Genomic DNA, 26499 nt, shown 5'->3' on the forward strand with positions numbered 1-26499 from the left:
ACGCTGTCATGTCTGCCAGCACCCCAGCTGCAGGGGCCCGTTAGCCTCGCCTGGCTCAGACTCTTCCGGGGAACTAGTCGGGGTGTCAGGAGGAAAAAAACCCCATATTCCGGGCCGGGGAATCCGGGGCGCTCCAGGTGGGTTTGGGTGGGCAGCTGGACCGTTCCTGGGAATGGGAGCAGCTGTGAAGGCGTCCGGCGAGCGCGATTGGGAGAGGGCAGCGGCAAAGGGATGGCGTGGACCCCTCCCACCCCTGTCACCAGCCCGGAAGAAACGTGGGCCTCGGGAGCCGGGGCGCGCAGCCACCACAGCATTGTCTGCGAGGGAGGGGAGAAGCTCCGCCCCCGGAGGGGAGGGGAGGAGGAGGAGGAGGGAGGAAGAAAGGCGAAGACAGAGGGTGCGGGAGGGCTGGAGTGCGAGAGAAAGAGCGGAGAGCTGACACGCAGAGCCGGTAGGCTGATAAAGGCGGAGGGGAGGCTGGAGAGTGAGGCGGGGCGCCGGGCGAGGGAGGGCGGAGAGGGCGGGGTGCCCGACCCCCAAGCGCGCGTTCGCTGCGGGTCCCGCCAAGCTGGCTGTGAGCCCGGCACCGCCGACCGCTGGCCGAGGCGTGGCTGGAACAGCTCCCCTCGCCGTGGCTTCCCGGTTCCCAACCCCGCGATCCTCGCGGCGAGCGCGCGGGTTGAAGCTCACCCGAGACTCAGGCAAGGCACGGGGCTCGAGCGCGGGATGCTGGGCGCAAGGTGCAGAGCTCGGCCGTCCTCTCCTTAGCGTCCAAAAGTTTTCTTGGCGGTGGCCCGTGCCCCCGACCGGATCAGCGGGTCAGTCCTCTTCTGCCTCTGCGCGCCCTCCCCTCCTCCCCGTCACGCGGGCATTCCCGTGGCTGTGTCCTCGCCCCATTTCCCAAAGGCCATGTAGCACCCGGCCCTAGCCCGCCAGCCTTCTGGGCGAAGAAAGTTGCAGCTACGATCCGGTCCTCTCCTGGGATCCTTGGGGTGGAGGGTGGGGGTCGTTCCTTCTTTGAGCGCCAAAGGAAAGGCGGGGATACGCCCCCAACGCAACTCCTGGGTCTCCGGGGTCCCCCGGCGAGGCAGGTCCTGTTGGTTCCTGGGAGTCCCGGACCCCAATCCCCCGCCCCTTTTTCTCGCGTGCGGGACAACGTGTTCCTCCACGGCTCCTTCTGCCTCCTTCCCCCTGGTCTTCGGAGCACTTCCCTTTTGAGGTCTCCTAGCCCCTCTGAGCTGGTGCCTGAGGTCCCTGGGGACCTTTGCATCTTCTGCGCCTTGGAACATGGCAGGTGTCCTGGGCGGCCCCTGCCACTTCCGCATTTCCAGCGCCTGCTTTGCGCTCAGCTGTACGCTGGGAAGCCCTGGGCAGGGTTTAATCTCTGGGGGTGTTGTGGGTGTTCTACGCTGTCCCTGGCACCTTCGTATGACAGAAAAAAAAAAAAAACCAAGCAAGGGACTTCTCACTGCCAGCTGTCCTTTATCCGCAGGAGTGTGGGATGCAGGGGCCTAGCGAGTGTTCTTCCTGAGAGCACAGTGTCTGGTGCCCGCCAGAGCTACAGTGAGTACAGGCGATGAATGAACTTGAGAATCAATGAGCTGACAATTCCTCCTGCAGCTCGCTCAGTTCCCGCCGCGGTGCATTCTGTGACAATGGAGAAGAAAGAATTAGAGACCAGTTTCTTTCAAAAGAGAAAAGGCAGCCAGGGGCCTGGTGGGGGAACCCCAAGTGGTGCACAACTTACTGGCAACTTTTTCTGCAGGTGGAAAACGCACAAAAGAAACCTCTCAGTGCTGAGGCTCCTTGGGTTGTTGGAGGAGAGTTACTGCTTTTCAATGTGTAGCCAAACGCAGTGTCTCCCTGAGGTGTCCCCCTGTGCAGTGCCTGTCTGGAAGTGGAGCCCTAGCAGATCAGTGAGCCTTGGAGGTGGGAGAGTGTGGCAAATGTGTGCTAAGTAGGGAGAGGTGGGTAGTTTGGAAGAGGGGTGGCTCTTGACCCTGGGGAAGACAGGGACCTGACAGGTAAGCTGCCTGAGTCCCGAACCCGGCATTCTGCTGGGGTCTGAGATTTTCTGGGCTGAATGTCTCATTTGTGCTTCAGCAGATGGCAGTGCACAGGTAGAGTCCTGGGGGGACCCTGGGTAATTCTTGGGTTACAGCTTATTACATGCTCCATGCCCTCCTCTACTGTGTGCTGTTGAAATCGGGTTAGAATGAGGGGCACCTGTTGTGCCTTGCCATGGTGATGGTGGTGGTGGAGAGGAGGGGTTGTCCTCTGCTTCTAGCCAGGGCAGGGTTGTACCTGCACCTGCTGTGTTTCTACCTTCCCGGGGGGTCATCTCAAGGTCTCTGCAGGCTCCGCAATCCACCTCTCTCTGTGTCTCTGTGTGGCTTCCGTCTGGAGCCTCAGGTCTCATCCCCAGTTTGCACTCTCAGGGGTCAGTGAAGGGTGAAAGACCACCTTCCCTCTGGTCACAAGCTCTGGGCTCTCCCTCCCTCTCCAATGCTCAGGCGCCCCTGGGTTTGCTTTTGTTTCTATTTCCTGGTGTCCCAGAGCTAGTCTTGGCGGCTGTGCTTTGTGTGTGAGCTGCCTGAAGTTGGTGGAGAGCGTCCACTGGAGAGATGCTTGGGCTGAGCATCGGGACATAGCGCCATCTCAAAGGGCTGTGACTGTGGTGCTGACCACGATGGGGACTGGTCAGCAAAGCACACAGAGACCTTGGCCTGATTACTGCTCTTGGTCCTCTTTGGGATTCTTTGGCAGGAAGTGGCCTTGCTGTGTGGGAGGCGGGGGTCATAGAGTCAGGGCCAGGGAACTGAAGAGGCCCCAGCGGAGGCTGGGAAGTAGAGCTGTGACCGCCAGTGCAGCCCTAGGGCTTGCCTGCATCTTGGCCTCCCCCTGCGCTCTGCTGTGAGGCTGTGTCCTTGAACTGGAATAGGACCTCCTCCAATCTCCATCTCCCAGCTGAGGCTGCTAGGAGTTGCTGCAGCTGGGAGGAGCAGGCTGGGGAACCAGCCTCCCTATCTGGCTTCTCGGTCTAGCCTAGTGATTTCCCTTAGTGACACGCAGCCCTGTGGACACCACCTTGATTCCCAGAAGAAGTTTTACAAAGTCCTGGAGATGGGGTGAGCTGCAGTGGCTTGGGATTGCTCATGCCATGCATTGAGCCTGCTTGTGGGTTCCTCCGGAGACTGTGAATGGGGCAGGAGGCCCAGAGGATACAGGGCACTGTGAGTGACATCCTGAGGCTTGGCTGGCTGGGTCACCAGGGGGTCATTTTTGATGCTGTGGAGCCTATAATCACAGAGTCATGCAGCTGTCTGGCATGCTAGCTTGGGAACTCCTGCCCCAGGCAGCTGTGGCGACTCAGAAAGAAACCTCTCATGTAAGCAGAGGGCTTGGAAGAGCATTCAGTTGAGTCCTGTGGGGTGGGAAGAATGACCCGGAAGGGCTTTTGCTACTTCTGTGAGCTGCATGACCAAAAGACAACTGTGCTTTTCCTGGCTGGGTCAGCCCAAAATGGTTTGGCCAAGGAATCAGTCTGCTTCCCATAGCTCAGAGTCTGGTGAGCTGTTCACTTCTCCAAGTCCAATGAGAAGAGCATCAGATCTGGAGTTTGGGTTGTGTTCTCCCATTTTGCAGCTGTGGACCACTGGGCAAGATGCTGTCTGTTCTCTGCCCATGTGACCATAGCCACAGCAGCAGCTGACGGGAGAAAGAATACAAATATGTCAACTTTTTGACTTCTCTATTGGCATAACTGTGGGGTGTGTTCTTTGCTCTCTTTTTCATTCTTTAAAACAGTTTATTTCTTTTTAAAGGTGTATTGATTTATTTGAAAGAGTTGCAAAGAAAGAGGGGGAGAGACCAAGAGAGAGCTGCTCCATCCACTGGTTTAGTCTCCTAATGGCCACAATGGCAAAGGTTGGGCAAGACCCAAACCAGGAGCTTTGGGTCACTCTTCCTTGGTTCTCCCATGTGGGTACAGGGTCTCAAATGCTTGGCCCATCTGCTGCTTTCTTAGGCACATTAGCAGGGAGCTGGTTAGTAGTGGAGCAGCTTGGGCATGGACGGGTACCCCAGATGGTAGCTTTACCCACGACAACACAAGGCAGCTTCCTATTTATTTATTTGAAAGGTAGAGTTGTATATACACGCTCACTCCCACCCACACACACACACTGAGAAAGAGCGACTGAGAGGGAAGAATCTTCCAACTATTGATTCATTCTTCAAATGGCTGCAACAGATGGAAGTGCCATCTTTCACTGCTTTTCCAAGTGCATTTACAGGAAGTTGGGTTGGAAGCAGAGCAGCCTGGACTTGATCTGTCACTCGTGGGGTACCAGCGACAGAGGTGGCAGCTTAGTTCACTGTACCACACCACCAGCCCCTCTTTGCTGTCTCTGGTTCTCTTGTCTTCTGGGTTACCCTCTCTTACATGCCCACTCCTTTTGTACTTGTACTTGAATCCCCCCCAGGGTCTACTTCTGGGGGAACCTGTGGTCCAACTCCCTGCACAGAAGGCAGCACAGAATGGCCCAAGTGCGTGGAAGACACAGATGGAGATCCCAGATCCTAGCTTTGGCTTGGCCCAATCCTGACTGTGTGGCCAGCTGGGAGTGAACCAATGGCTGTTAAATGGCTCTGTCACTCTTTCAACTGAATAAAATAAAACATTTTTTAAAGATGAACTTACTTATTTTTATTGGAAAGGCAGATTTATAGAGAGAAAGAGAGACAGAGAAAGAACTTCCATCATCTGATTTACTCCCCAAAGGGCTGTGATGGCTGATCTGAAGCCAGTAGCCAGGAGTCTCTTATGGATATCCCACATTGAGTATAAGGGCTCAAGGCTTTGCCCATCCTCTGTTGCTTTCCCAGGCCACAAGCATGGAGCTGGATTGGAAGTGGAGCATCTGGAGCTGAAACCATCCCCTGTGAGATGCCAGTGGTATAGAACGGGGGATTAGCTAGTTGAGCCATTGCACTGGTCCAGATGTAACAAAACTTTAGTAAAGTCACAGTGTTGTATTTCCCCCAGCTACGAGATAAACATGAGAGTAACTATCTCAGTGAGATTATAAAGATAAGTGAGCTATCTTATATACCCAGGCAGGGCCCTAGAATATACACAGCAAATCGAGAAAACACTTGCTCTCTTACTGGTCCTTTTAGAACAGGGCTGTGATGGATTTGAGAGTATGGATTTTGGTGGAGAATTACAATGCTTAGGAGAGAGTTAGGTTAGTCTGGGCTGACCAAAGCTTTCCTCTCTATCTGTCTGAACCACTGTGCTGTCATCAACACCCCCTCCCAAGGGGAATCTGAGCAGTCTGTGTGTAGAGAGAGGGGCTTTACATGACCGAACCCACTGCAGAGCAAAGTGCAGCCTTACTCTGGATGCTCTGAGTCAGCACTTCCACTGGGAGCAAGTCTTATCCCCAGAATATACCTGTATACATCCAGAAAAATACACATGGGCATATCTGTTGTGTTCTTATAATGGTGACAACATCAATAAAAAATGGAGACTGAATTCCAGCAACAGCAAGGTAGCTAATGATGTTATATGCATTAGAATATATATTATGTAATACATAACAGTATTCATATATTCTCTACTAGAATATATGTGAAATTTGTGGTCCACATATACGGAATATATGTGAAATAAAAACGTAGGCCCATTAACATGGAAAACATGTTTCTAATAAGCAAATAGCCAAGCAGCGTGCCAACTTTATACAATATGTCACCCATTTACATTGGTACCTAGAGAAATGTGTGTCAAGACGCTCGGAGGAATTGTTGTCCTTGGGTGGTGAATTTGGGGAGATTTTGAACTTCATGGTTTTGGTTCAGAAACTGTCATTGATTTTCATTTTCAACTGTGGTAAAACACGTCATAAAACTCACCCTTGTGGCTATTTAAAGTGTACGGATCAGTGGCGTTAGGTGCATTGGCGATGTTATGGGCCATCATTGCTACCATTTCCAGAATGTTCCTGTCATCCCAGACCAAAGCTCTGGACCCGCTGAGCAGTGGTCTCCTCTGAGCCCTCACTCTCCTCCCTAGCACATGGTCGCCTACCTTGTAACTCACTGTCTTCCTGGATGAGCCTCTTCTGGGTACCCCATATGGATGAAATTGTATGAGACTTATCCTTGTGGGAATGTTAATCTGCATGCCTGTCTGTATTTTTTAAGTGGAAGAAAGGAGAGCCTGGGAAAGGGCTGTGGTCTTTGTCCTCTGGCGGTTGCTTCAAGCTGGGCCACAGAGGTCTCAACCACCCTTCCTGCCTGGGGGACTGGTGTGAGTTCTGCACCTGTGGCTTGGCTGGGAGCCAGGGTTGAGAAGCGTAGTGAACACAGCGGCTGTGCTTCGCTGCTTGCTGGCTTCTTGGGGCTCCCACCTGTGTGTGCGTGTCGGGGGTAGAGGGCTTGGGAGGGTGAGCCTGTGGTTCCCTGAGCCCCTCTTACTCCCAGAGCCGTTGCCTTGTGGATAAGGGAGGGGCTGAGATCAGCTTCCTGGAAAGTGGAGGACAACTCTCCACTTCTCTTTTACACGCATTCTCTGTGTTCCACACCACAGCTGGACTCAGCCCATCATGGCGGCTATGGATGTGGCCGGCAACTGCTTCCTCCAGAGTGTGGCCCAAGGCCCGGGGAGGACTTCAGCCAGTAGGTCCATGAGACCCTGGGTATTCTGGGGGAGATGGGCACTGGCCTCAGATAATACTCCTATAGGGCTTTATATTCCCCATATAAAGACAATGGGACAAGGATTGCTGTGTGTATAGGGTGGAGGGCAGAGGGGCTGTGGTCGAGTGGGAGGGACACATCAGAGAAGGAAGGTCAAGAACCCATGGGACCCAGAGCTGGGAGCCAGGGCGTGTGGCTCTCTCCAGAGTCTGGTATTATGCCCTGGTTATGTGAGCCCCCTCAGGCCTTCCTGGTGTCCAGCTTGCTGGTGAGGGTGTGGGCTGGGAGGGATCTGTCTGGAAGGTCCTTTTCACTCGTGGGCAGTGGACAGTGAGCGCAGTGTTGAGATTGATTGCACAAGCAACCTCTGACGAAGTTGGGTTTGTCACTGCAGAGCCAGACAGCTATGAATGTGGTATTGTGGAGAACTTGCTCCAGCCCCCTGAGAATGTTCTGGAAAGCCCCTGATGGGCCATTCCCTCCTGTCACCCTGTTGGGGATCTGAAATCTGCTGTGTGAAGGTGACTTTCCCACAGGCATTGTGCGGGTATGGCCAGGATAAGGGAGAGGGGGTAGGGTGCCCCCAAGATGGCTCTCCCAGGAGGACCAGGTCTACCCAAAAGCTGCCCTTGCTTCTCCCTTCCTTTCTGCTTCTTGTGTCTGGGGAACTTGCCCATCTCTGGGGATGGAGTGTGCTAGTCCTCCTGGCTTTGGGGTTTCCAATGCTGTTTGCCTGTAGCAAGTAGGGCAGACCTCAGGATCTCTGCACATGGGGCTCGGCGCCTCAGCCTTTAGCACCAAAAAAGGAAGTGCTGGGGTCCCCCTCAGGAAAAGGATGTGAGATCAGAGATGAATCTCATAGAGACCAGTGACTTGGAAACCCCGCAGTAAACAGGAAGTGTGGCCATCACAGCAACCTGCGCTTGTAGGAAATGGGGTCCTGGAGGCAGACCCTCCTCACCTGCCAGCGCCAGCAGGGCGGAGGGAACCCTCAGCAGTGACCCGTGCCCATGCCCTCCCTGAGGGAGGACCCCACATAAATCCTGTAATTACTGGACAGGAAGAAGGCCTCCTTGGCACGTCGCCAAAAGCTACTTTAGAAAACAGCCCTTGGCAGGTGAGTGTCTGGCTCAGCCCTGAAGCTGCCACTTGGGAAACCCAAATCCCGCATCCGAGGGACTGGGTTCGAGTCCCAGCTCCGTATAGCATTCCAGCTTCCCGCTAAGGTGCACTTCTGAGAGAGAACAGTACTGACTCCCTGCCAGCCACACATTAGATCCAAACTGAGTCCCGGGCTCCCCATTTCAGCCTGGTCCGGCTGACATTTGAGCAGTGAACAAGTGAATGGAAGTGTTTTCTCAGTTTCTCTTTCTCTGCTTTTCAAATAAAAATAGACAACATAGCTGCAGATCAGGGACTCTTCTGTCTTATTTGCTTTAAAATACTGAGGCTCACCACTCCATCAGGGCTGCGCTCTTCCCTTGGGCCAAACGAGTCCCACGCAATTTCTCACTTGGGTGAATCTGAAGCTGTTTTGGCCCCTCTGGTTGGTGGTGACGGAGGCAGTGCCCAGGGAGGCAGGCAGAACCCGACACGCTGGACGAGATCCTGAATTCTACACCTGCACGCGCATGCACACACACACACACACCCGGCCTGCAACCCATTCATACCCCTCCCACTCGCCTATGTACACACACACCCAACACTCCCACACGCTCTGAGCGTGCACACACTCACCTCACCCCTACTCTACACACACCGCCTGCCCTACCCCCACGCATACACACTACGCCACACCCACAATGCACACACCCACAGCCATTCACTGTGTCTACAACACGTTCACGCTCACACATATGCAGCTGTCCGGCCTCGAGATTTCACTTCGCTTATGCCTTTTCCTTTGCTCCATGCAACACGTCCTGTTCTCTGCTTAGAGGCCAGCCCTGAGGCCAGAAGGCCATGTGGCCACAGGGGCATCTTGGCAGTGGGGAGCTGCTCTCCAGGCCTGCGGTTACCTGAGGTGTCCAGGGGAGATGGCCCAGGTACTTCCTGGAATCTTCTGGGCAATCCAGAGCCTTGCAGCCCACCCTTCCACACCTTGCCAGGGGTACCTGGGGTTTGGGAGGCATGGAGGCATTTCCCAAGGTTCTGGTGGTGAGGGTTTATGGGCCCGTGAGGAAGAGGAGTGGCTCTTTTTCTACACCTGCAGGTGCTCTGGCTTCCCTGCCACGTCTCCTGACCCAGTCCCACTGGGTCTACTTGCCGCATAGCTTGCCCCAGGCTTGTCCCTTATTCTCTTTACTCTCTTCCCCATCGTATCCCTTGCCCAATCCCCCGTCCGACCCTCAGCCAGGTTTGGCAGAGGGAGCCCACGGGACATCATGTGGCATGTGTCCTGAGACAGGTTTCTAACTTCTGGAACCTTCTATAGGACCAAGCTGTGCAATGCTGAAAACAGGACAACCCAGGGAGTGCCTTGTGGGAAGCATCACCCACCACCGTCCCAGACCCCATCCTGGAGCTGCTGGATTGGAAACAGGGCGTAGGCAGAAATCTGTATTTGAAATTTTTTTTTTTTTTAATTTGAGAGGCAGGGAGGGGAAGAGTAATACTGAGTAAGTTAAAGTAAACGCTCCTGCCTGCTGGTTCATTCCCCGAATGCTTGCGGCTCCTGGTGCCTGGGTTGGGGCTGCCCTGAGCTGAATCCACGAGCCAGGAACTTCACCCTGACGTCCAGGATAGGGGTGCAGGGACCTGGTCAGTTCCTTGAGCCATCTCTGCTGCCTCCCAGGGGCTAAACATTAACAGAAAGCTGGAATCAGGAGTCAGAACCAGGACTGAAACTCAGATAATCTGACAGGGATGTGGGTGTCCTCGGGGTCCCATGCCCACCGTACCACGTGGTTTTTGAAGGCCTTTATGGGTCTTCGCCCTTTTCCAACTGCTTCCAAAGGTGCTGTCCCTTCTCAGGCAATTTCTTTTTTACCCCATCCCCCGGCCCTGTCCCCTCCCTGATGTGTTTAAAAATTCTTTTGAGGGGAGAGGTGCTGAATGTTTTGCTCACGGTTCCAAGTGAAGCTGGGAAAGTGGAGTGCCCCTCCCTGTGGTCACGTGACCTTGGTGCTAGGGCCTCTTCCAAGCAGAGCAGGGTAGCTGGCTGAGCCATGGCAGATGGGGTGCAGGGGGGTGGCAGGGTCTGGACACTGCTTCCGAGAGAGGGGATGGGGAAGGATCTGCAGGGGCAGCAGGTCCCATAGAGGACACAGCCAGGCCCTGAGGTGGCCTCCTACTGAATAAACACCAGTGCAGGAAGCGACGCTTGTCTTAGTTTCTTCTAAGGCAGCCTGAGTTTTGCCCATGGGCAGGCTCAGGTTTGAGAACCACGCAGACTCTCTTGTCTTCTCTAGATGAGATCTTGGCAGAGCCCCAGCCAGCAGCTCAAGACTCCTTCCTCGGGTGGCACAATGGGGCTGGGCTTTCCTGTTTGCCATCTACTCTTCTTCCTGTTCCCCATGTGCAGGGGGTGGGAAGCAGGGGGCTCAGCCCCATTTGCTCTGTTGCTACCTGGCTAACACAGCAGGTTCCCCAGAGTCCCTCCCCCCGCCCCCAGGAGGCCAGGACAAGATAGTCCTTCACACTGAGGGGCGAAAGAACTTTTTCGGCAGATCTCAGTTGTCCTCAGAGGGAAGGATAGGGCTCAGAGAAGAGGTGGGGTCAGGCCCCAAAAGAGGAAGCTGTGGGTCTCCAGGGAGTGCTTGCTTTGCAGCAGGCCTGAGATCTGGCTCTCCCGGCTCCCTGCATCCTTCCTGGGAGCTACATTTGGCTAGGGAGGGCCTACCTCCTGCTGGCCCACTAGGAAGGCGAGCTGGGAAATGAGAAACAAGAACACCACCACCACCAAAGTCACTCTGGACTTTCCTGATAGGGCCACGCCTGTCCCTTTTACATTTGCCCTATTGCCTTGGGGACTTTCTGAGATGAGTAGTCCCAGGGCTGGAAAAGCACCTGGGTTTGGAAGAGCCAACGTTTGTGTTCTCTGGGCCTCTGGATGGTAGGGAGTGAGGGCATCAGTGTTTGGAGGAACCAAGAACTGAGAACAGGGGATTCTGTTGTGTTTGCAGAGTGCTGGCTGCCTTTCCCCATCTCAGAACTCTGTGGGCATGTGGCATTTGCTACCCTACAGGAAGCTGAGCCTATGAATTGCAGGGGCCTGGACAGCTGCTTGCTTGTTCTTAGGGAAGCTGGAAACACCTGTGAGCTGGGGCTGGGCCAAGGGCGAGGAAAGGGGGCTTTGTGCAGCTGCCTTAGGGTTGGCCTGGAGCTGGGGCAGAGTGGGTAAGTACCTGACCCCCGCAGCCTGGCTCTGCACACCTACACAAGCAGAGGACAGCTGCCTAGGGGGTAGGTGGGGCAAGGTGACAGAGCCAGTAGGTGCTTCAACCCCAGGCGAGGCACAGGTGCAGTGCCACTTGCTCTGTTGCAGGTTCTGAGTGTTGCCAGCTCACGAGTTTTAACAATTGTTCTTGGCAGCAGGTGCCTGGAGTGGAGAGCATCCTTCCTCCCAGGGTTCAGGGACACGAAGGCCTGGCCCACCTACTCCCAGGTAGCCACAGTGTGGTAGGCTCAGACAGTTCTGTCTGCAGCTGAACTCAGGCCCCCAGCTCCTTCCCCTGCCTGGTCCCACTTCTCTCACCCCCTGGCAGCCTCTTCTGCAGACACTTCCTCAGGAAACCACGTGCCCAAATGCCTCCTCAGTCTGTGCTCGGAGGGTCTCCTGACTCAAGCATTATGACCTTCCCCACAATGCTGTGCAGCCCGGTCCCTCCCTTAAAGACTTCATGGTGACATAGGACCCCTGTAGGACCCAGAGGCACAGACTAGGGAACTGGAGACACACTGGAGGAGGCTACAGGAAGATAGTGAGTGCTGGGAGGTAGGGGTAGGGTTTGAGGACTTAGGGCCTGGCCCCTGGCACTGCCCAGGGACAGCAGGAGAGTTCAGTGGGAAGCTGATCTGGGTTTGAGGAGGGGCGAGGATTTACCCACAGAGCATGGCAAGTTCCCCAAAGCTGGGCTATGGCTACATTTGGCTGCTGAGGAATCTTCCAGGCATTCTCTTGTAGCTTGGGAAAGGTCATGTCTCAGAGCTTCTCTGGAGCAGACAGGACTTTGTACATGGGTCTCCGCATGGGGCATGTTCGATTCCGTTGACCAACTACATGGCATCATTGGGAGTTCAATAGAACATTCTGCCAAAACATGAAGCCAGAGCTGGGAGGGTGGTGGTCCCATGGGAGTCCAACATGAGTTCAGCTTATCTAGCACCTGGGAAGCTCATGTCCCAAGTAGGCAACCCCAGCAAAACTCAGTGGCAAATACAGCAGATTAGCCAATAGGTACTTTGCTTTCCTGAGTGGCATTTCTAAAGAGTCCTTAGGATTCCTAAGACTGACAGCATTTAACCCAGGAGTTAAGACATGCTATTGTGGGGTACAAGCAAGATCTTGCCAGACAAGTCTAGGGTTTATTAAGCAGTCTTTTTTTAACCAGTGTTAACAGGGCCCACTGGAAATTGGCAAATGACAGATTCATATGGCAATCCAGTCTGAATTGAAACCCCAAGAACAAATGGTCACTACCCTGAAATCCATCTATTAAACTGAAGACCTATGTCCCAGCTTCCCCAGCAATATAAGTTATCCTGAGACATCTAGCGAGCAACCTGAGCACACTTACAAAGCTGCCAACATCCACCTTTCCCTGGCTCACATTCCGTTACTGCTAGGCCTCACCTCTCCTGGAACTCCTGATGCTGCACAAATCAGAAATACAAAGCATCTTAGCATTAATATCTTTTTTAAAAAAAAAATTTATTGGAAAGGCGGATATACAGAGAGGAGAGACAGAGAGGAAGATCTTCCGTCCGATGATTCACTCCCCAAGTGAGCGTAACGGTCGATGCTATGCCGATCCGAAGCCGGGAGCCTCTTCCGGGTCTCCCAGGCGAGTGCAGGGTCTCAAAGCTTTGGGCCGTCCTCGACTGCTTTCCCGGGCCACAGGCAGGGAGCTGGATGGGAAGCGGGGCTGCTGGGATTAGAACCGGCACCCATATGGGATTCCGGGCGTGCAAGGTGAGGACCTCAACCATTGCGCCACCACGCCGGCCCCAGTAGCATTAATATCTTCACTGTCCCACCCAAGCAGTGAACAGAGGGTGAGGAATACAGATACACAGGGGCCATATTCAGGTGATACCTGTCCTTGGAGTCTATCCATGGGAAGTCAGAGAGCAAGCAGATGCTGGTGAGGCCAAGAGTCAGAGTGCCAGAGTGATGGAAGCACGTGACCGAGAGAGTGAGCCTCTTGCTATCATGGCCTTTATGGGGGCATGTGCAGGGAGTGGTTACACAACAATGCAATACCGCCCCCTCTCAGGTACCAGGAGATGATAGGTAAGCATCACAGGTGGGCAGAGCGTCGCCTAGGTCGGGGGAGAGTGGCTTTCAAGCTATTGACCCTGAACCAGCTGCCTACCTCACAACAGTACATGTGCCATGTTGAAATGCTGGGGGTGGGGAGGCTGGGGTGGTTCAGTTCCCAACTCAAACTCCAGACTCCAGCTTCCTCCCAATGAAGAGCCTAAGAGGCAATTGTGATGACTCAAATAATGGGTTCCTGGACCAGCGTTCCTTATGGGCTTGGGTTTGAGTTTTGGCTGTTCCAGCTCCCTGGTAATAAGCCTGGGAAAGCAACAGAAGATGGCCCAAGTACCTGGGCCATTGCACCATTGTGGGAGGCCCAGAAGAAGCTCGAGGCTCCCATCTTGGCATGGTCCAGCCCCAGCTATTTCAGCCATTTGGGGAATGAACCCAGTAGATGCAAGATCTCTGTGTGTCTCCCTTTCTTTTTATAACAGTGCCTTCCAAATAAAATTAAAGATAAAATCTTTTTTTAAAAAATTGGGTCCTATCACCCATAAGGATGGCTGAATTGCAGCCCCAGCTGCTGGTTGTGGCCCTGGTGTTTGCAGCAGGCACTGAGGAAGTGACATGGCAGATGGGAGCGATCTGTGCTGTCATTGTCATATCCCTCCCCTTACCCTACCTCTCCAAAGGGAGAGAAAAATAATTCCTGAGGAATAAATCACTATGTTCTTGGAGGGGACTCAGTGCATTTACAAGTGTTTTAGACTCTCGCACAGTGGTGTGTATAGAACATACCTCCATCTCTTTTCTCCCTCTTCCTTCCTTGCTCTGGTGGGTGAGCTATACAGAGATGCTTGCTGGCCCTAAGGAGTACCCCTCTCTCCTCCCTGCCTTGCTCTGATGGCCATGGTGACTATCAGTCCCAGTTTCCCAGGCACGTGGGAAGTGGGGCTAATAAATTATTCCTTTACAGGATATTTTGGAACCCAGAAAGGCTCCATACGTTCTAGATAACAGCAGGGAAGGCAGAAGCATTGCAGTCAGTCAGCTGAGTGAATCTCTGTCTGCAAGGCTGCGGATATTGGCAGGTACCGCCAGAGGAAGTCTCCAATTGAGACCGCATTCCAGCCCCATAAAGTGTCTTCCTCTGGCCCTTCCTTGCACGAGGAACAATACACTGTTTAAGGAATATCAGACCTAATTCTAAGCTTCCGGCCCTTTGTTGCTGCTGCTCTGTGTTTGTCTGAATGTCTATGTAAATTTAGCTTGGGGTTTTCAGCTGGGCTGGGCCAGCGGCCTGTGGCCCTGTTGGGAAGTGGGTGATCAGAAATGCACGTATCGAACTAGACCGAGGAGGGGCAGGGTCCTTGAAGGGCCTGCCATTTCAGTTCTACCGTGCAGTGGGCTGGACAAGTATTTTCTGAAGTCTCCTTTCCCTGTAAATGCATAAGTTAAGAAGAAAGACAGGGTCTGGCACAGTGGTGGCTGTATCACATACGGGCACCTTCGTATCCCAGCTGCTCTACTTCCAGTTCAGCTCCCTGCTTGTGGCCTGGGAAAGCAGTTAGAGGATGGCCCAAGTCTTTGGGGCCCTGCACCCATGTGGGATGGCCAGAAGCAGCTCCTGGCTCCTGACTTCGGATCTGCTCAGCTCCGGCTGTTAATGGCCATTTGGGGAGTGAACCAGCAGACTGAAGACCCCTCTGTCTCTCCATTTCCTGTAGAATACACCTTTCAAATAAAAACAAATGAATCTTAAATGAAAAAGAAGAAATGTGGGAGGAAACTGGGCCAGGGATGGAGATGAGGCCTCGTGAGTCTGTGGGCTGGATTTGTAGCTGTAGCCTTGGTCATATCACCCAGCAGGTGGAACGGGATAGGGCCCTAGAGAACCCCGCTGTCTGGGGACTTTAGACTTCCTGTTTGCATCTATATGGTGAGTGAAAGAAGTCATGGGGGAGGTTGAGCATTTTTTCTATGATTTATTAACGATCTGTATTCTTTTTTCCATGCACTGTTTGTATGCATTTTGCCTATTTTAAAACATAACTGTAGGATTTTTCTTATTTATTTATTAATTAAAACCTTCATATATTAAGGGCATTTGCCTTTTATCATATGTTATGTTTGAAACTTAGGATAGCATGTTTCAACAGAGTTCCTTTTGTCCAATCATTTACATACATCTAAAAGCTTACTTCCAAAAGTTCTTTTTTTTTTTTTTAAGATTTGTTTATTTTATTGGAAAGGCAAATTACAGAAAGGAGGAGAGACAGAGAGGAAGATCTTTCATCCGATGATTCACTCCCCAAGTGAGTGCAACGGCCGGCGCTGCGCCAGTCCAAAGCCAGGAGCCAGGAACCTCTTTCCGGGTCTCCCATATGGGTGCAGGGTCCCAAGGCTCAGGGCTGTTGACTGCTTTTCCCAGGTCACAAGTGGGGAGCTGGATGGGAAGTGGAGCTGCCGGGATTAGAACCAGCACCCATATGGGATCCTGGCGTGTGCAAGGTGAGGACCTTAACCATTATGCCATCACGCTGGGCCCCCTTCCAAAAGTTTTTAGGCAAATTGAATGGAATGATTTGTTTATTCTGGAGCAGCCATTTTTTTAAATGCTTGAGAAGTTTTTTTCTCACCACATTTGTCCATAAACTTTTGGAAGACGCCCTCCTATCTAAGCACCGCAGTTCTCTCCTGGGGGCGGTGTGTCCCAGGGACACTTGGCATGTCGGGAGATGGTTGTGCTCCTCTTGACCTGGGCATCATGTGGGTGGAAGCCAGGGATGCAGCCAGCCAACTCCATCCCCTAAGACAGACTGCAGCAAGGGGTGGTGCAGCTTGAGAAGCACTGTAATGTGTATACACCTTGTGAACACAGATGCTTAATGTTCATGTGTGTTCAGCAGAACTGGACTCCTAGTTCTGTAACCTGGGTTTTTGGAAAGTACTGCTGTGTTCCCACGCCTGCCCATTGCCTTTCACAGAATCCTGTTTTCCTGGAAGTCAGAGTAAATGCTGTGACCCATTGCACCCAGCTCTACAAGCAGTCTTTGAAAGTGCACGCAATATTCATGTAATGAAAGAAACTGTACATAGAGTACTAACCTTTTTGTGTGTGTCAAAATCATCTTTTTCATTCTGTGTCTCCAACAGTCTATATTTGGGTGTCTGTGGTGACCTGCGATCTTCAGGATGTGGCCCTAGTCGGAGGGTCCCCCGGGGAGGGGCTCACTGGTCACTCTTGGGACCAGCTTGAGAGCTCATGTTTTCTGTGTTGGAGTCTGGTCTCAGCCTGTCCGAGTCTCGTCTGTTCCCCTTGGGTTGTTTGCTGTGCAGAGACAGCAGCCCAATGTCACTGAAGGGGCAGCCAAGCGTGTGGGTCGGGGGGCAGGAATGGAGAACCCCATTTTGTGTGCTCCCCTCATTCACTCAGGTTGCGCAAGTTCCCAAGAACACACCTGTCTTTAACCTCTGTCTTGTCTTTTTCCCTGCAGGTCTCTTTCTGATGAAAAGAGCAAGTAGGAATGGACTATACTCCCCAAACCTCCCTCGTCCCATGTGGACAAGATAAATACATTTCCAAGTAAGATTTTTGCTGTTGCGTTGGGTTCTCAGGAGTCAGTCCCGGGTGGGGAGTCTTCATTGTGGGTTGAAAAAGCCATCATCGGAGTTGAGTCTCCTGGGTACATCAGAGAGCCGAGGTGCGTTGTATGTGAGAAGGAACCAACAGCTGAATTTGGGCTAGGGAGCGCATCAGTGTGGCCACTGCTATGGATAAAAATCAGGACTCCCAGGGCCAGGCCTAGAGAGGGACCTGACAGGGGACTCAAAAACTTTTGGGGAGAGGTTCAAAGAAATAGAGTCTTAGAAGGCTTCCAGGAGGAGGAGTTAGCTAGTAGCTGCTGGCTGTGGTCTGAGTGTGTCCCTGCTTCCATCGCCAAAGTTCTTGTTTGGAAACCTGACTCCCACGGTGGTAGTCTTTTTTTTTTTTTTAAATTAAGATCTATTATTATTTGTATTGGAAAGGCAGATTTGCAAAGAAAAGGAGAGACAGAGAGGAAGATCTTCCATCTGCTGGTTCATGCTCCAAGTGGCTGCAATGTCCAGAGCTGAGCCAATCTGAAGCCAGGAGCCAGGAGTTTCTTCCAGGTCTCCCACACGGGTGCAGGGTCCCCAGGCTTTGGGCTGTCCTTGACTGCTTTCCCAGGCCACAAGCAGGGAGCTGGATGGGAAGTGGAGCAGCCGGAATACAAACCAGTGCCCATATGTAATCCTAGCACATGTAAGGCGAGGACTTTGCTACCGAGCCTTGGTGCCAGGCCCTACATATTGGCTCTTTTGATTTTAATGAAATGTTTTTTTGAAAAAAAATTTATTTATGTGAAAGAGAGAAGGGACAGATACAATATCTTTTATCTGCTGGTTTACTCCCCTGGACTGGTCTAGGCTAATGCCAGGTGCCTGGGACTCCATCTGGGTCTCCGCTGCGGGTGACAGGGACCCAAGCACCCTGGCCATCTTCCCCCGCCTCCCCAGGCACAGCAGTAGGGGTGTACCAGGCAGCAGAATGTAGCCCCTGTTAGATGTTTACTTTCTCTGAGACTGAGTGTTTTGAGTCAGTTGGTCATACAGAGACAGGCTGCGAGGTGAGACTGCAGTGTTCTTAGCTCTGCACAGAATGATTGCCCCCCAGCACTTCCCCTACCGACGAGCAAGTTGAAATCCTGGCCTTGGATCTGTGTGTTCCAAAGAATCCAAGGCTTTTGTGCTAAGGTATTTGGAGTCACGCTGCCCACTAATTCCTTTTGGTTTGCTTGCCATGACTCCAGTTTGTCTGGGTTTTACTCGTCAGGAATTTCTTGGACTGTCTAGCAGCTTTTGACTTTCGGCGTCGTCCAAAATACCTCCATGAAGTGGCTGCGTTTACAAGGGCCAAGTCTGTCACTTCCTGCCTGAGAACAGGCCAATGCTCACAGCAGCCCGTGCAACCACTGTGTCGGTCTATGTTCTGTTACTATAGCAAAAGACCCCAGACCGGATGTATTTACGGAGGAAAGAGGTGCCAGAGCTCGCAAGTGCTGAGGTTTGAGAGCGTGGTGCCGATGGGCTGTGATGGGCAGTATTGGACTGTCAAAGGACACATGTCAGAGAGAGTGGTCACATGGCCTACTTGCCTTCCTGAGGCTAGCCTGGGGTCCCACAGTGTCATCTTAATCCCTTCTAAGGTCAGTGCACCTGCAGACCAGAGGGCACCTGCCTCCTAGAGATGCTCGCATGGAGGGCCCCGCCTCCGAGGCACGGACCCCTGTGTGTGGGACAAGGTCATACGCATGGGCGCAGCCTGCAGCGAGAGAGCACACAAGTCACTCTAACCTTGATTCACGTGCTCTCAAGTCCAGCGAGGGATTTTCCCAAACAGCGTGTTGATCCCAAACAGCGTGTGTGAGCTCTCATTTCTGGCCACGTCCTATTGAGCTGTGCTCCCTCGCGGGGCAGCTGTGTGGAAACCAACATATGCCAGATTATACCATCTGATACAACTTGAGATGTGCTGTTTCTGAATTTGTTTTGGTGTTTAAAAAAATTTTTTTTAAAGAATATGTATTTATTTTTATTGGAAAGGCAGATTTACAGGGAAGAAAAAAGAGAGAGAAAGAGCTTCCATCTGCTGATTCACTTCCCAGCTGGCCGCAATGGCTGGAGTTGGTCCGATCTGAAGCCAGGAGCTTCTTCCGGGTCTCCTACATGGGTGCAGGGTCCCAAGGTTTTGGGCCATCTGGGCTTTTTCCAGATTCTGACGCTGCAATTTGGATCTTTATGTAAATAGATTCATAGAACAAATGCTCTCCTGCTCTGAGGATGGTAGTCTGTAGGATGCTAAACTCAGGACAAGATTATAGCTCTGTAGCTGTGTCGGTGTGGCCCGGCCTGTGTCGTCCACTCTTCTGAAAAACCAAGAATCTTCTGAGTCCCGCAAAGGCTAGTGGCAATGGTCCACCCCTCGCTTACAGGGTTCATGAGGCAGGAAAGGCCATGGAGAAGTCCCCGCCTTCTCGTTCCCACCTGTATCCCGCAGGCCGGGGGAGGGAGTGTGGACAGGTTGCCAGTCCTGCTGCAGATGAGGCGCGTTCTGGGGTCGCTGCTCTCTGCCAGTCTGTTGCAGACTGGGGTTTACAGCTGATCTTGATCATGGGGGAAGATGGCGATGGACTGCTGAGTGTGGACCTACTACGTGTATGTTCACATAGGCACTCACAGTGGGATGACAGAGGCCTGGAGAGGGGTGAAAAAATGAGGGACAGCTGTATTCTAAATGGTGTCGGGTGGGAAAGTCACACTGTCACGTTTCCCCTACTAAAGGAATGAACTTCTCGTGCACCTGAAGACCTACAACTTGTACTACCAGGGCCAGAATCTGCAGCTACGGCACCGAGAGGTACGTGGACCCCAAGAAGGGCTGGGAGGCTGAGCTGGGAATGCCTTGGCTTTGTCTCTGTGCCTGCTGGGTTTGAGGGACCCTGAGTCCATCCCGCTGACCCAGAGACTGGCCTCTCACACATTGAGGATGTTAGTCTGAGTCCTGGGCATTTTTTGGAAGGAGATCACAGGCCCAGTTTTATCCTGAAAAGGGTGTTTTTCTGTTCAGAGCCTTCCTCTTGAAGTGTGGCTGGGCAGGTGCAACCTTCAAGAGGAGTGGACTTCAGGACATGAGCTGAGCCCTGAGCAGGATTCAGGAGCCGTGCCCAGTCCCCTAGGCAGGGACCCGAGCGAGTCCTGAAAGTTCCCAGGGTGACCCTTGGCCTGTGCCCATACCTATGGCAGTCGGCTGGCAACCTTCTCGAACACCCTTTGTTTCCTGCCTGACTCTCTGCAGCTCCCACCACACCCTGAATCTAAGCTTACTCATCCTGTATCCATTTCTGTAAAGCCCTTTATCAGATAGACAGGAGTTATAAAGTCACCTGCTGGAGTAACTTATGCTTGATTGTTCTTGACTGATACGGAGGTATGCATAATTCTCTTTGAGACAGACTTTTGGGTGATCAAGCCATGGTGACTTATTCCATACAAATGCTTAGCAAACAGTAGAGTTTCAGCTCCTAAGGCATGCTAGTTAGGCATAGATGTGGAGTGTGGTGGCCTCTAACCACTCCCCTTAGTTCAAGTCCTATTGGGGTTAGACTCTGCCCTTCAGGCCTGTGGTCTGACATTCTGGAAGCTGTATTTCGCCTTGTCCTCCCACAGTTTCCGAAGGCTTGCTGCATCTCTACCTGCCCTCTCGTGTTTGCTCCTCTCTCTCTGTGCAGGGTCTGAAGCCGAGATCTGTTATTCACTGAGCAGGTACCATGATCACCCACAAGCCTTGTCCTGAACATGTGGCCAGAACACGGGTCCGATACCTGTGGGCTCTTCCATACTTCAAGAAGGTTTTTCTGAGGCTGCCATGAGGAAGCCAGACCCCGTTAGATGCTGTCCTTGAGTCTGTCCTATTGGTTTGTTAAGATTTTTTTTAAAAGATTTATTTATTTTTTATTGGAAAGTCAGATATACAGAGAGGAGGAGAGACAGAGAGGAAGATCTTTTGTCCACTGGTTCACTCCCCAAGTGAGCACAAGGGCTGGAGCTGAGTCAGTTTGAAGCCAGGAGCCTCTTTCTGGGTCTCCCACGTGGGTGCTGGGTTCCAAGGTTTTGGATTGTCCTCTGCTGATTTCCCAGGCCACAAGCAGGGAGCTGGATGGGAAGTGGAGCTGTCGGGATTAGAACCGGCGCCCATATGGGATCCTGGCGCGTTCAAGGCGGGGACTTTAACAGCTACATTATCATGCCGGGTTCTTTTTAAGAGTTGTGGTGGTTTTTGTTGTTGTTATTGTTATTGTTTGTTTGTTTGTTTTTTAAAATTTATTTGAAAGGCAAAGTTACAGACAGGGAGGGAGAGACAGAAAGAGAGATCATCTGTCCATTGGTTTACTCTTCAAATGGCCAGAAGTGTGCCAGGCTTAGCCAGGAGCTCTGAACTCCAACTGGGTCTCCTCTCTGGCTGGCAGGGACCCAAGTAGCTGGGTCATCTTCTGCTGCCGTTCTAGGCACATTAGCAGGGAATTAGATCAGAAATGGAGCATTGGCACTCACATGGGAAGCTGGCACTGCAGGTGGCTGTTTAACCTAATATGCCACAAAATCAGCCCTTAAAGTTGTTTCTTTTTTTAAAGATTTATTTATTTTTGTTGGAAAGGCAGACTTTAAAGAGAGAGAAGGAGTGACAGAGAGAAAGATCTTCCATTCGCTGGTTCACTCCCCAGGTAGCCGCAACAACCAGAACTGAGCCAATCTGAAGCCAGGAGCCTTTTGTGGGTCTCCCACACAGGTGCAGGTCTCGAGGGCTTGGGCCATCCTCCATTGTTTTTCCAAGCTATAAACAGGGAGCTGGATGGGAAGCAAGGAATATGGATATGAACCAGCGCCTATATGGGATGCTGGCATTTGCAAGGCGGAGGATTAACTGGTTGAGCCATCATGCTGGCCCTGGCCTCCAAGTCTTCGATAAATTAGTGCTTGGGCCATGAGCAAGTTTTGGTTTGGGGAAGATCTTATAGAAAAAATCCTGCAAATAATTTGTGATAAAAAGATGTTGTGGTCAGGGACAAAAACCACTTCTTCGGGATAGAATGTATAAAAGTCACATTTAACCTCCTCCTTGGCAACATCTTCTGAGGACAGAGTTGGGATTCCTGCAGGATTTCTCACTCCTTGCAGCATTGTGATGTCCTGTGAGAACTTAGCAGCAGTGCCACCTTGTCCCGTGGTTATGCAATTTAATGAGCACAGACTCTCCCAGCTCATGGTCATACAGCACCCCCTTTTACAGAAGCAGGGGAGCCAACGAACTGGAGAATCAGCTAGGGGGAAGTGCTGCCTCCCGCCTCCTCCATGTAGCACCCAGGATTGTCCCGTACCCGTTAGAGCGAGAAGCCCCAGCTTCCTAAAGCAGGGGGAAGGAAGGGAGCCCTCCAAGGATGCACTTTGTTGGATGTGAATTCTTACAGTTGTGGGTCCAGTTAAAATGTGAAGCTATGACAAAGATATTTAATGTGATATGATCATAAGCATTTGAAAAGAGGACTCATTACTTGTTTTTGAGGCAGGTTTCCCTTTAAAAAGATACATGCTGACTACTGTAAAGTCAAATATGTAGAAATAATGAGACATGTTTCTGCTGTTTGCATGGGCGTATAGGAACTGGCGCCTGCCTTTGTGCTGTGCAGGAGCTTGGCTGACGCCCCTCATTGCCAGTTCCCAGGCGCCAGTGTCTTGGAGTCTGGGTATGGGAGATGCAATGCGTGGCCTGTGGCCGGGGCTCATCAGGCCGGTGGCTTGCTCTGTCGGCAGGAAGAAGATGAGTTCATCGTGGAGGGGTTGCTGAACATCTCCTGGGGTCTGCGCCGGCCCATCCGCCTGCAGATGCAGGATGACAATGAGCGCCTGCGTCCGCCCCCATCCTCTTCCTCCTGGCACTCTGGCTGTAACCTGGGGACTCCGGGGTGAGTGGGGACAGGCGGGACTGGGAGGTGCCTGGGACATTCTCAGCCAGGGAAGTGCCCCCTTCTGAGGGAGCCTGGAAGGGGGACCGCCAGACCTGTCTAGAGCCAGTGGGCCACACTTGGGGTGCAGTCGAAGCATGGTGGTGGTCAGTACCCTATGAGGCCACTCCCACTACCTCCCCCTGCTCCCGAGCCTCCAGGTCCCCCACCAGAAGGGGTATGAAGACTGAGCGTGTGACTCCGTGGCCAGCCGAGGAGTGGGCTGCACCTGCTGAGATCTCCTTTTGGCAGTTTTCTAGGACTTGGGTTTGCAGGCCCCAGCACTGGCCCCACCCCACACTCTTCTGGAACTTGCTGATGTTGGCTGCCTCCAGGGCGTGCCGGCCCCACAGACAGAACCACAGTGGTGTTTGTTCTAATTTCAGCTAGAGCTGCGCCCGCCCTACTGGCCCCATGGAACATTTTGTTAAACTCCACAGCCAAATCGACCTTTTTTTCCCCCCTACAATCAAGAGAAACCTACTGTGTGGTCATACCCTGGAACCAAGCTGGGTCCTTTCCAAGGAGTTTAGGGAAGGGACCTGTTATCTATGCTGCTGGGTACCAGGCCTTGGGTGGCGTCAAACTGCCCTTTGCTCTCAGCATGTTCACTGTATTTGGTGTTCAAATCCCAACCTTGACCTCCAGAAGACATTCCATTTCACTCCCTTAATGAGATGATTTTTAAAATTCCAGTGGGCCCCATGGCCTTTGGCTGGACTGTATGCTTTTCTTTTCCTTTCTCCGTAGCATCTGTGGGCCACTGTGTTAAGAAGGATGCTGAGGCCAGTTTTCGCTGCGGCAGGAGAGAAGGGTATTGGGCCAGCTTGCAGGAGTGACCACTGTGGGTGCAAAGTGTCACCCTCAAGAGGCCCTGACCAGATCTCTTCTGGGGCTCAGAAGTTTGGGGGTTGGAGAAAGAATCTTTGAAAAGCTCATGGAAGATGTATAGTGTGTAAAACTGCGAATGAATTGTTTATGCACCAAAAATAATCCCATCTTCTGATCCCACTGTCTATAAACTTGCCCTTGATAGAAAATCCCCTTGAATTGTCTTCCATTAATACTCCCCTAGCTGCAGCATGACGCCCACAGCTGCTACTGGTGCCAGGAACCCACACCCTGCACACGGGATGGTCCTGTGGTCAGGGTGGCTCTCTGGGCAGGCCAGCCCCTCTGCTGACTTGAGCCAGGTTTCTCAGAGCTGCTCCTATTGTCCTCTGTGGCTTCAGGAATTACTTGCCAGTTGTCACAGCAAGCGCAGATGGGCTGTCTGTCTCCTGGCCATTTCTCCAGTGTAGCTGAGGACTCTCCTTATGATGCTGAGAATGCTCCTGGCTGCCCAGAGCCTGGCAGTGACCTCTCCATCGCTTGCCAGCTCCTTTAGGCTCCAGAAACAATCAATGAGTTATTCCTCTTGCATAAATGACCCTCAACTAGAATCCTGTCCTGAGAAACAAGTGGCCATTATTTGGGTTTTGCAAACAAGTCATGAAGCCTGTTGGTGCTTAGAAACACACCAGTTTTGTTCTCATGTCCTCGGTTCTGGGCTGCTGAATTGAGTGTCTGTGTTGCTAGCAGATGCTGGGAGAGGACTTTGCTCCCTGCAGTATCCCTCCTTCCCACCTGGGGCACAGCCTGGGAAGTGGGCCAGTCTTCCAGTGACACAAGCAAAGCAGCCCCTGGCAGGGGTGGGCGAAAGGGAAGGAGGGAGGAGGTCTCCTTGTAGGGGCTAAAGTGATCTCCCTACTGTTTCTGCCCTCCCCCCAGCGCCATTCTGAAGCCCCTCACCATGCCCAACATTCAGATCTCAGAGGTGGATGCCCCAGCTGAGAGCGAGCAGTCATTGAGCCCCACAGGTATGTGCATGGTGGAAGGGGGATGCCTCTGGTTAAGGGACCAACATACAAAACCCACTGTGACAGATGCTGGGGACTGTGGCTTATGCGTGCATATGTAAAATCAATATGGCTCAGGGTTCAACAAGTATTAAAAGCAACGAATGAAAGTCTTCCCACATGAGCCACCCATTATTGCATTTCTCTCCCTAAAAGCAAGCTGACTGAGCTATATCTTAAGATATTGGAGGCAAACACCTGCCTAGACACATATACCCTGACATACCCTTCTAGACAGCTGTGAAGCTTCTGCATGCCTGTGCACATGGGATTACTATTCTGTTAGAAAATATTCATTGGAGACAGAAACACACACACACACACACATACACACACACACACACACATACACACAGTGTGTGAGTGTGGGAGAGAGACAGATTTCCCTTCCTGTGGTTCACTCGGTGTCGTGATGTGACAGCCGGGGCTGAGAGAGGCCCATTCGGGAGCTAGCAATGCAGTTCAGGTCTCTGTGCCTGGCAGGAATGCCACTGCCTGAGCCATCACTGCAGCCTCCCAGTGCACATGACTAGGAAGATGGAGTTTGAGGAGTCAGAGCTGCCACCCAGGCACTCCGACGTGGGATGCGAGTGTCTGAATGGGCAGCCAGTGCTGGACCAAATGCCCACCCTGCAGTGGTAGCATTTGCACATGGCTGTTCTATTAGTTTATCTCAGGGTGTGATGTCTACAAATCCACGCAGCCTTTCTGGCTCTTGGCAGCTCTGCAGTACTCTGTTATATAGAGAAATGACTGTTTAATTCTTCCAATGGATAGACATGGCCAGTCTTGGCTGTGACTATCAAGGCTCCAGCTGCTGGCCTTGTACCGTGTCATTTCACATGTCAGCACATCTATACGATTCTTTCAGGTAGAGTTGCTGAATCTGAGGCTATGAGCATTTGTAATTTTGAAAGATGTTATCAACTTACAATATCTTTGTATTACATATAATAGATTACATGTATGTAATAATTCAATATATTTTAATAAGAACATGAATCTAAATGAGATTCTCAATCTATGTGTTTTATGTTTATAGATAAAAGATATGCCAGAGGAACTCCATATATTTGTATTTATTGCTCTACTAAGGATCATTTTTCTCAGTAGTTTTAAGATTTATTTATTTTATTGGTACTTTTGTCTACCGGTTCACTCCCCAAATGGCCGCAGCAGCCGGGGCTGGACCAGGCTGGACCAGGAGCCAGGGACTCCATCCGCGTCGCTCACATGAGTGTCAAGAGCCCAGGTTTGGGGCAGCTCCTCCTGCTTTCCCAGGTACCTTGGCAGCGAGCCAGACTGGAAGCAGAGCATCCAGGACTTGAACTGGTGCACACATGAGATGCCGGCGTCACAGGCGGCCACTTACTTGTTGCTCCACATTCCAGCCACCCAGATCCCCCGTGTTTCTGTTGTGACAAAGCACACCGGACCAGCACGAATGACCGAATATGCAGTTCAGAGGGACAGACGCACTCGTGCTGTGCAGTCACCACCACCATCCATCCAGTCACTCCCCATTGCCGTGGGCCCCTGCGGCTGCACACTCAGTGTGCACCATGTGTGGGGGCTCTGTGTGGGATTTGCCTTTATGTGACTGACTGCACTAACTGTACCATCCTCAAGGTTCTTCCATGTTGCAGCTTCAATTGTGCGTTTCCCAAGCCAGGCGTGGCACTAAGAGCTGTTTATGTATTCTCTTGTTTAAAAATTTTTAAAGATGTATTTATTTTTATTGGAAAGGCAGATTTTACAGAGAGAAGGAGTGACAGAGAGAAAGATCTTCCATTCGCTGGTTCACTCCCCAAGTGGCCACAATGGCCAGAGCTGAAACAATCTGAAGCCAGGAGCCTTTTGTGGGTCTCCCACACAGGTGCAGGTC

General features: G+C 52.1%; 1 protein-coding gene and 1 long non-coding RNA gene across 6 annotated transcripts in view; both read left to right on the forward strand.

Moving 5' to 3' along the window:
* The first annotated feature begins 367 nt into the window (after positions 1–367).
* Positions 368–26499, forward strand: part of RASSF2 (Ras association domain family member 2) — a 35860-nt gene continuing 9728 nt past the window's right edge. The window contains exons 1-6 of one of the 5 annotated variants that reach the window (XM_040980998.1): positions 374–451; positions 1493–1563; positions 16633–16721; positions 19499–19574; positions 22526–22677; positions 24487–24575. In XM_040980998.1, coding sequence (XP_040836932.1) covers positions 16663–16721; positions 19499–19574; positions 22526–22677; positions 24487–24575 — 376 coding nt within the window. In that variant the 5' untranslated portion in view covers positions 374–451; positions 1493–1563; positions 16633–16662. Of the gene's footprint in view, positions 452–480; positions 819–1492; positions 1564–5664; positions 7826–16122; positions 16252–16632; positions 16722–19498; positions 19575–22525; positions 22678–24486; positions 24576–26499 lie in introns of those variants that run through there. The other 4 variants (XM_040981000.1, XM_040980999.1, XM_040981002.1 and 1 more) reach the window with 4 other exon arrangements.
* Positions 21608–22354, forward strand: LOC121157030. Its single transcript, XR_005883976.1, has 2 exons — positions 21608–21980; positions 22152–22354. It is a non-coding gene; the product is annotated as an uncharacterized LOC121157030 (long non-coding RNA).

The sequence above is a fragment of the Ochotona curzoniae genome, unplaced genomic scaffold (genome assembly GCF_017591425.1).
Source record: "Ochotona curzoniae isolate NIBS_2020 unplaced genomic scaffold, NIBS_Ocur_1.0 contig_3520, whole genome shotgun sequence".
Classification (NCBI taxonomy): domain Eukaryota; kingdom Metazoa; phylum Chordata; class Mammalia; order Lagomorpha; family Ochotonidae; genus Ochotona; species Ochotona curzoniae.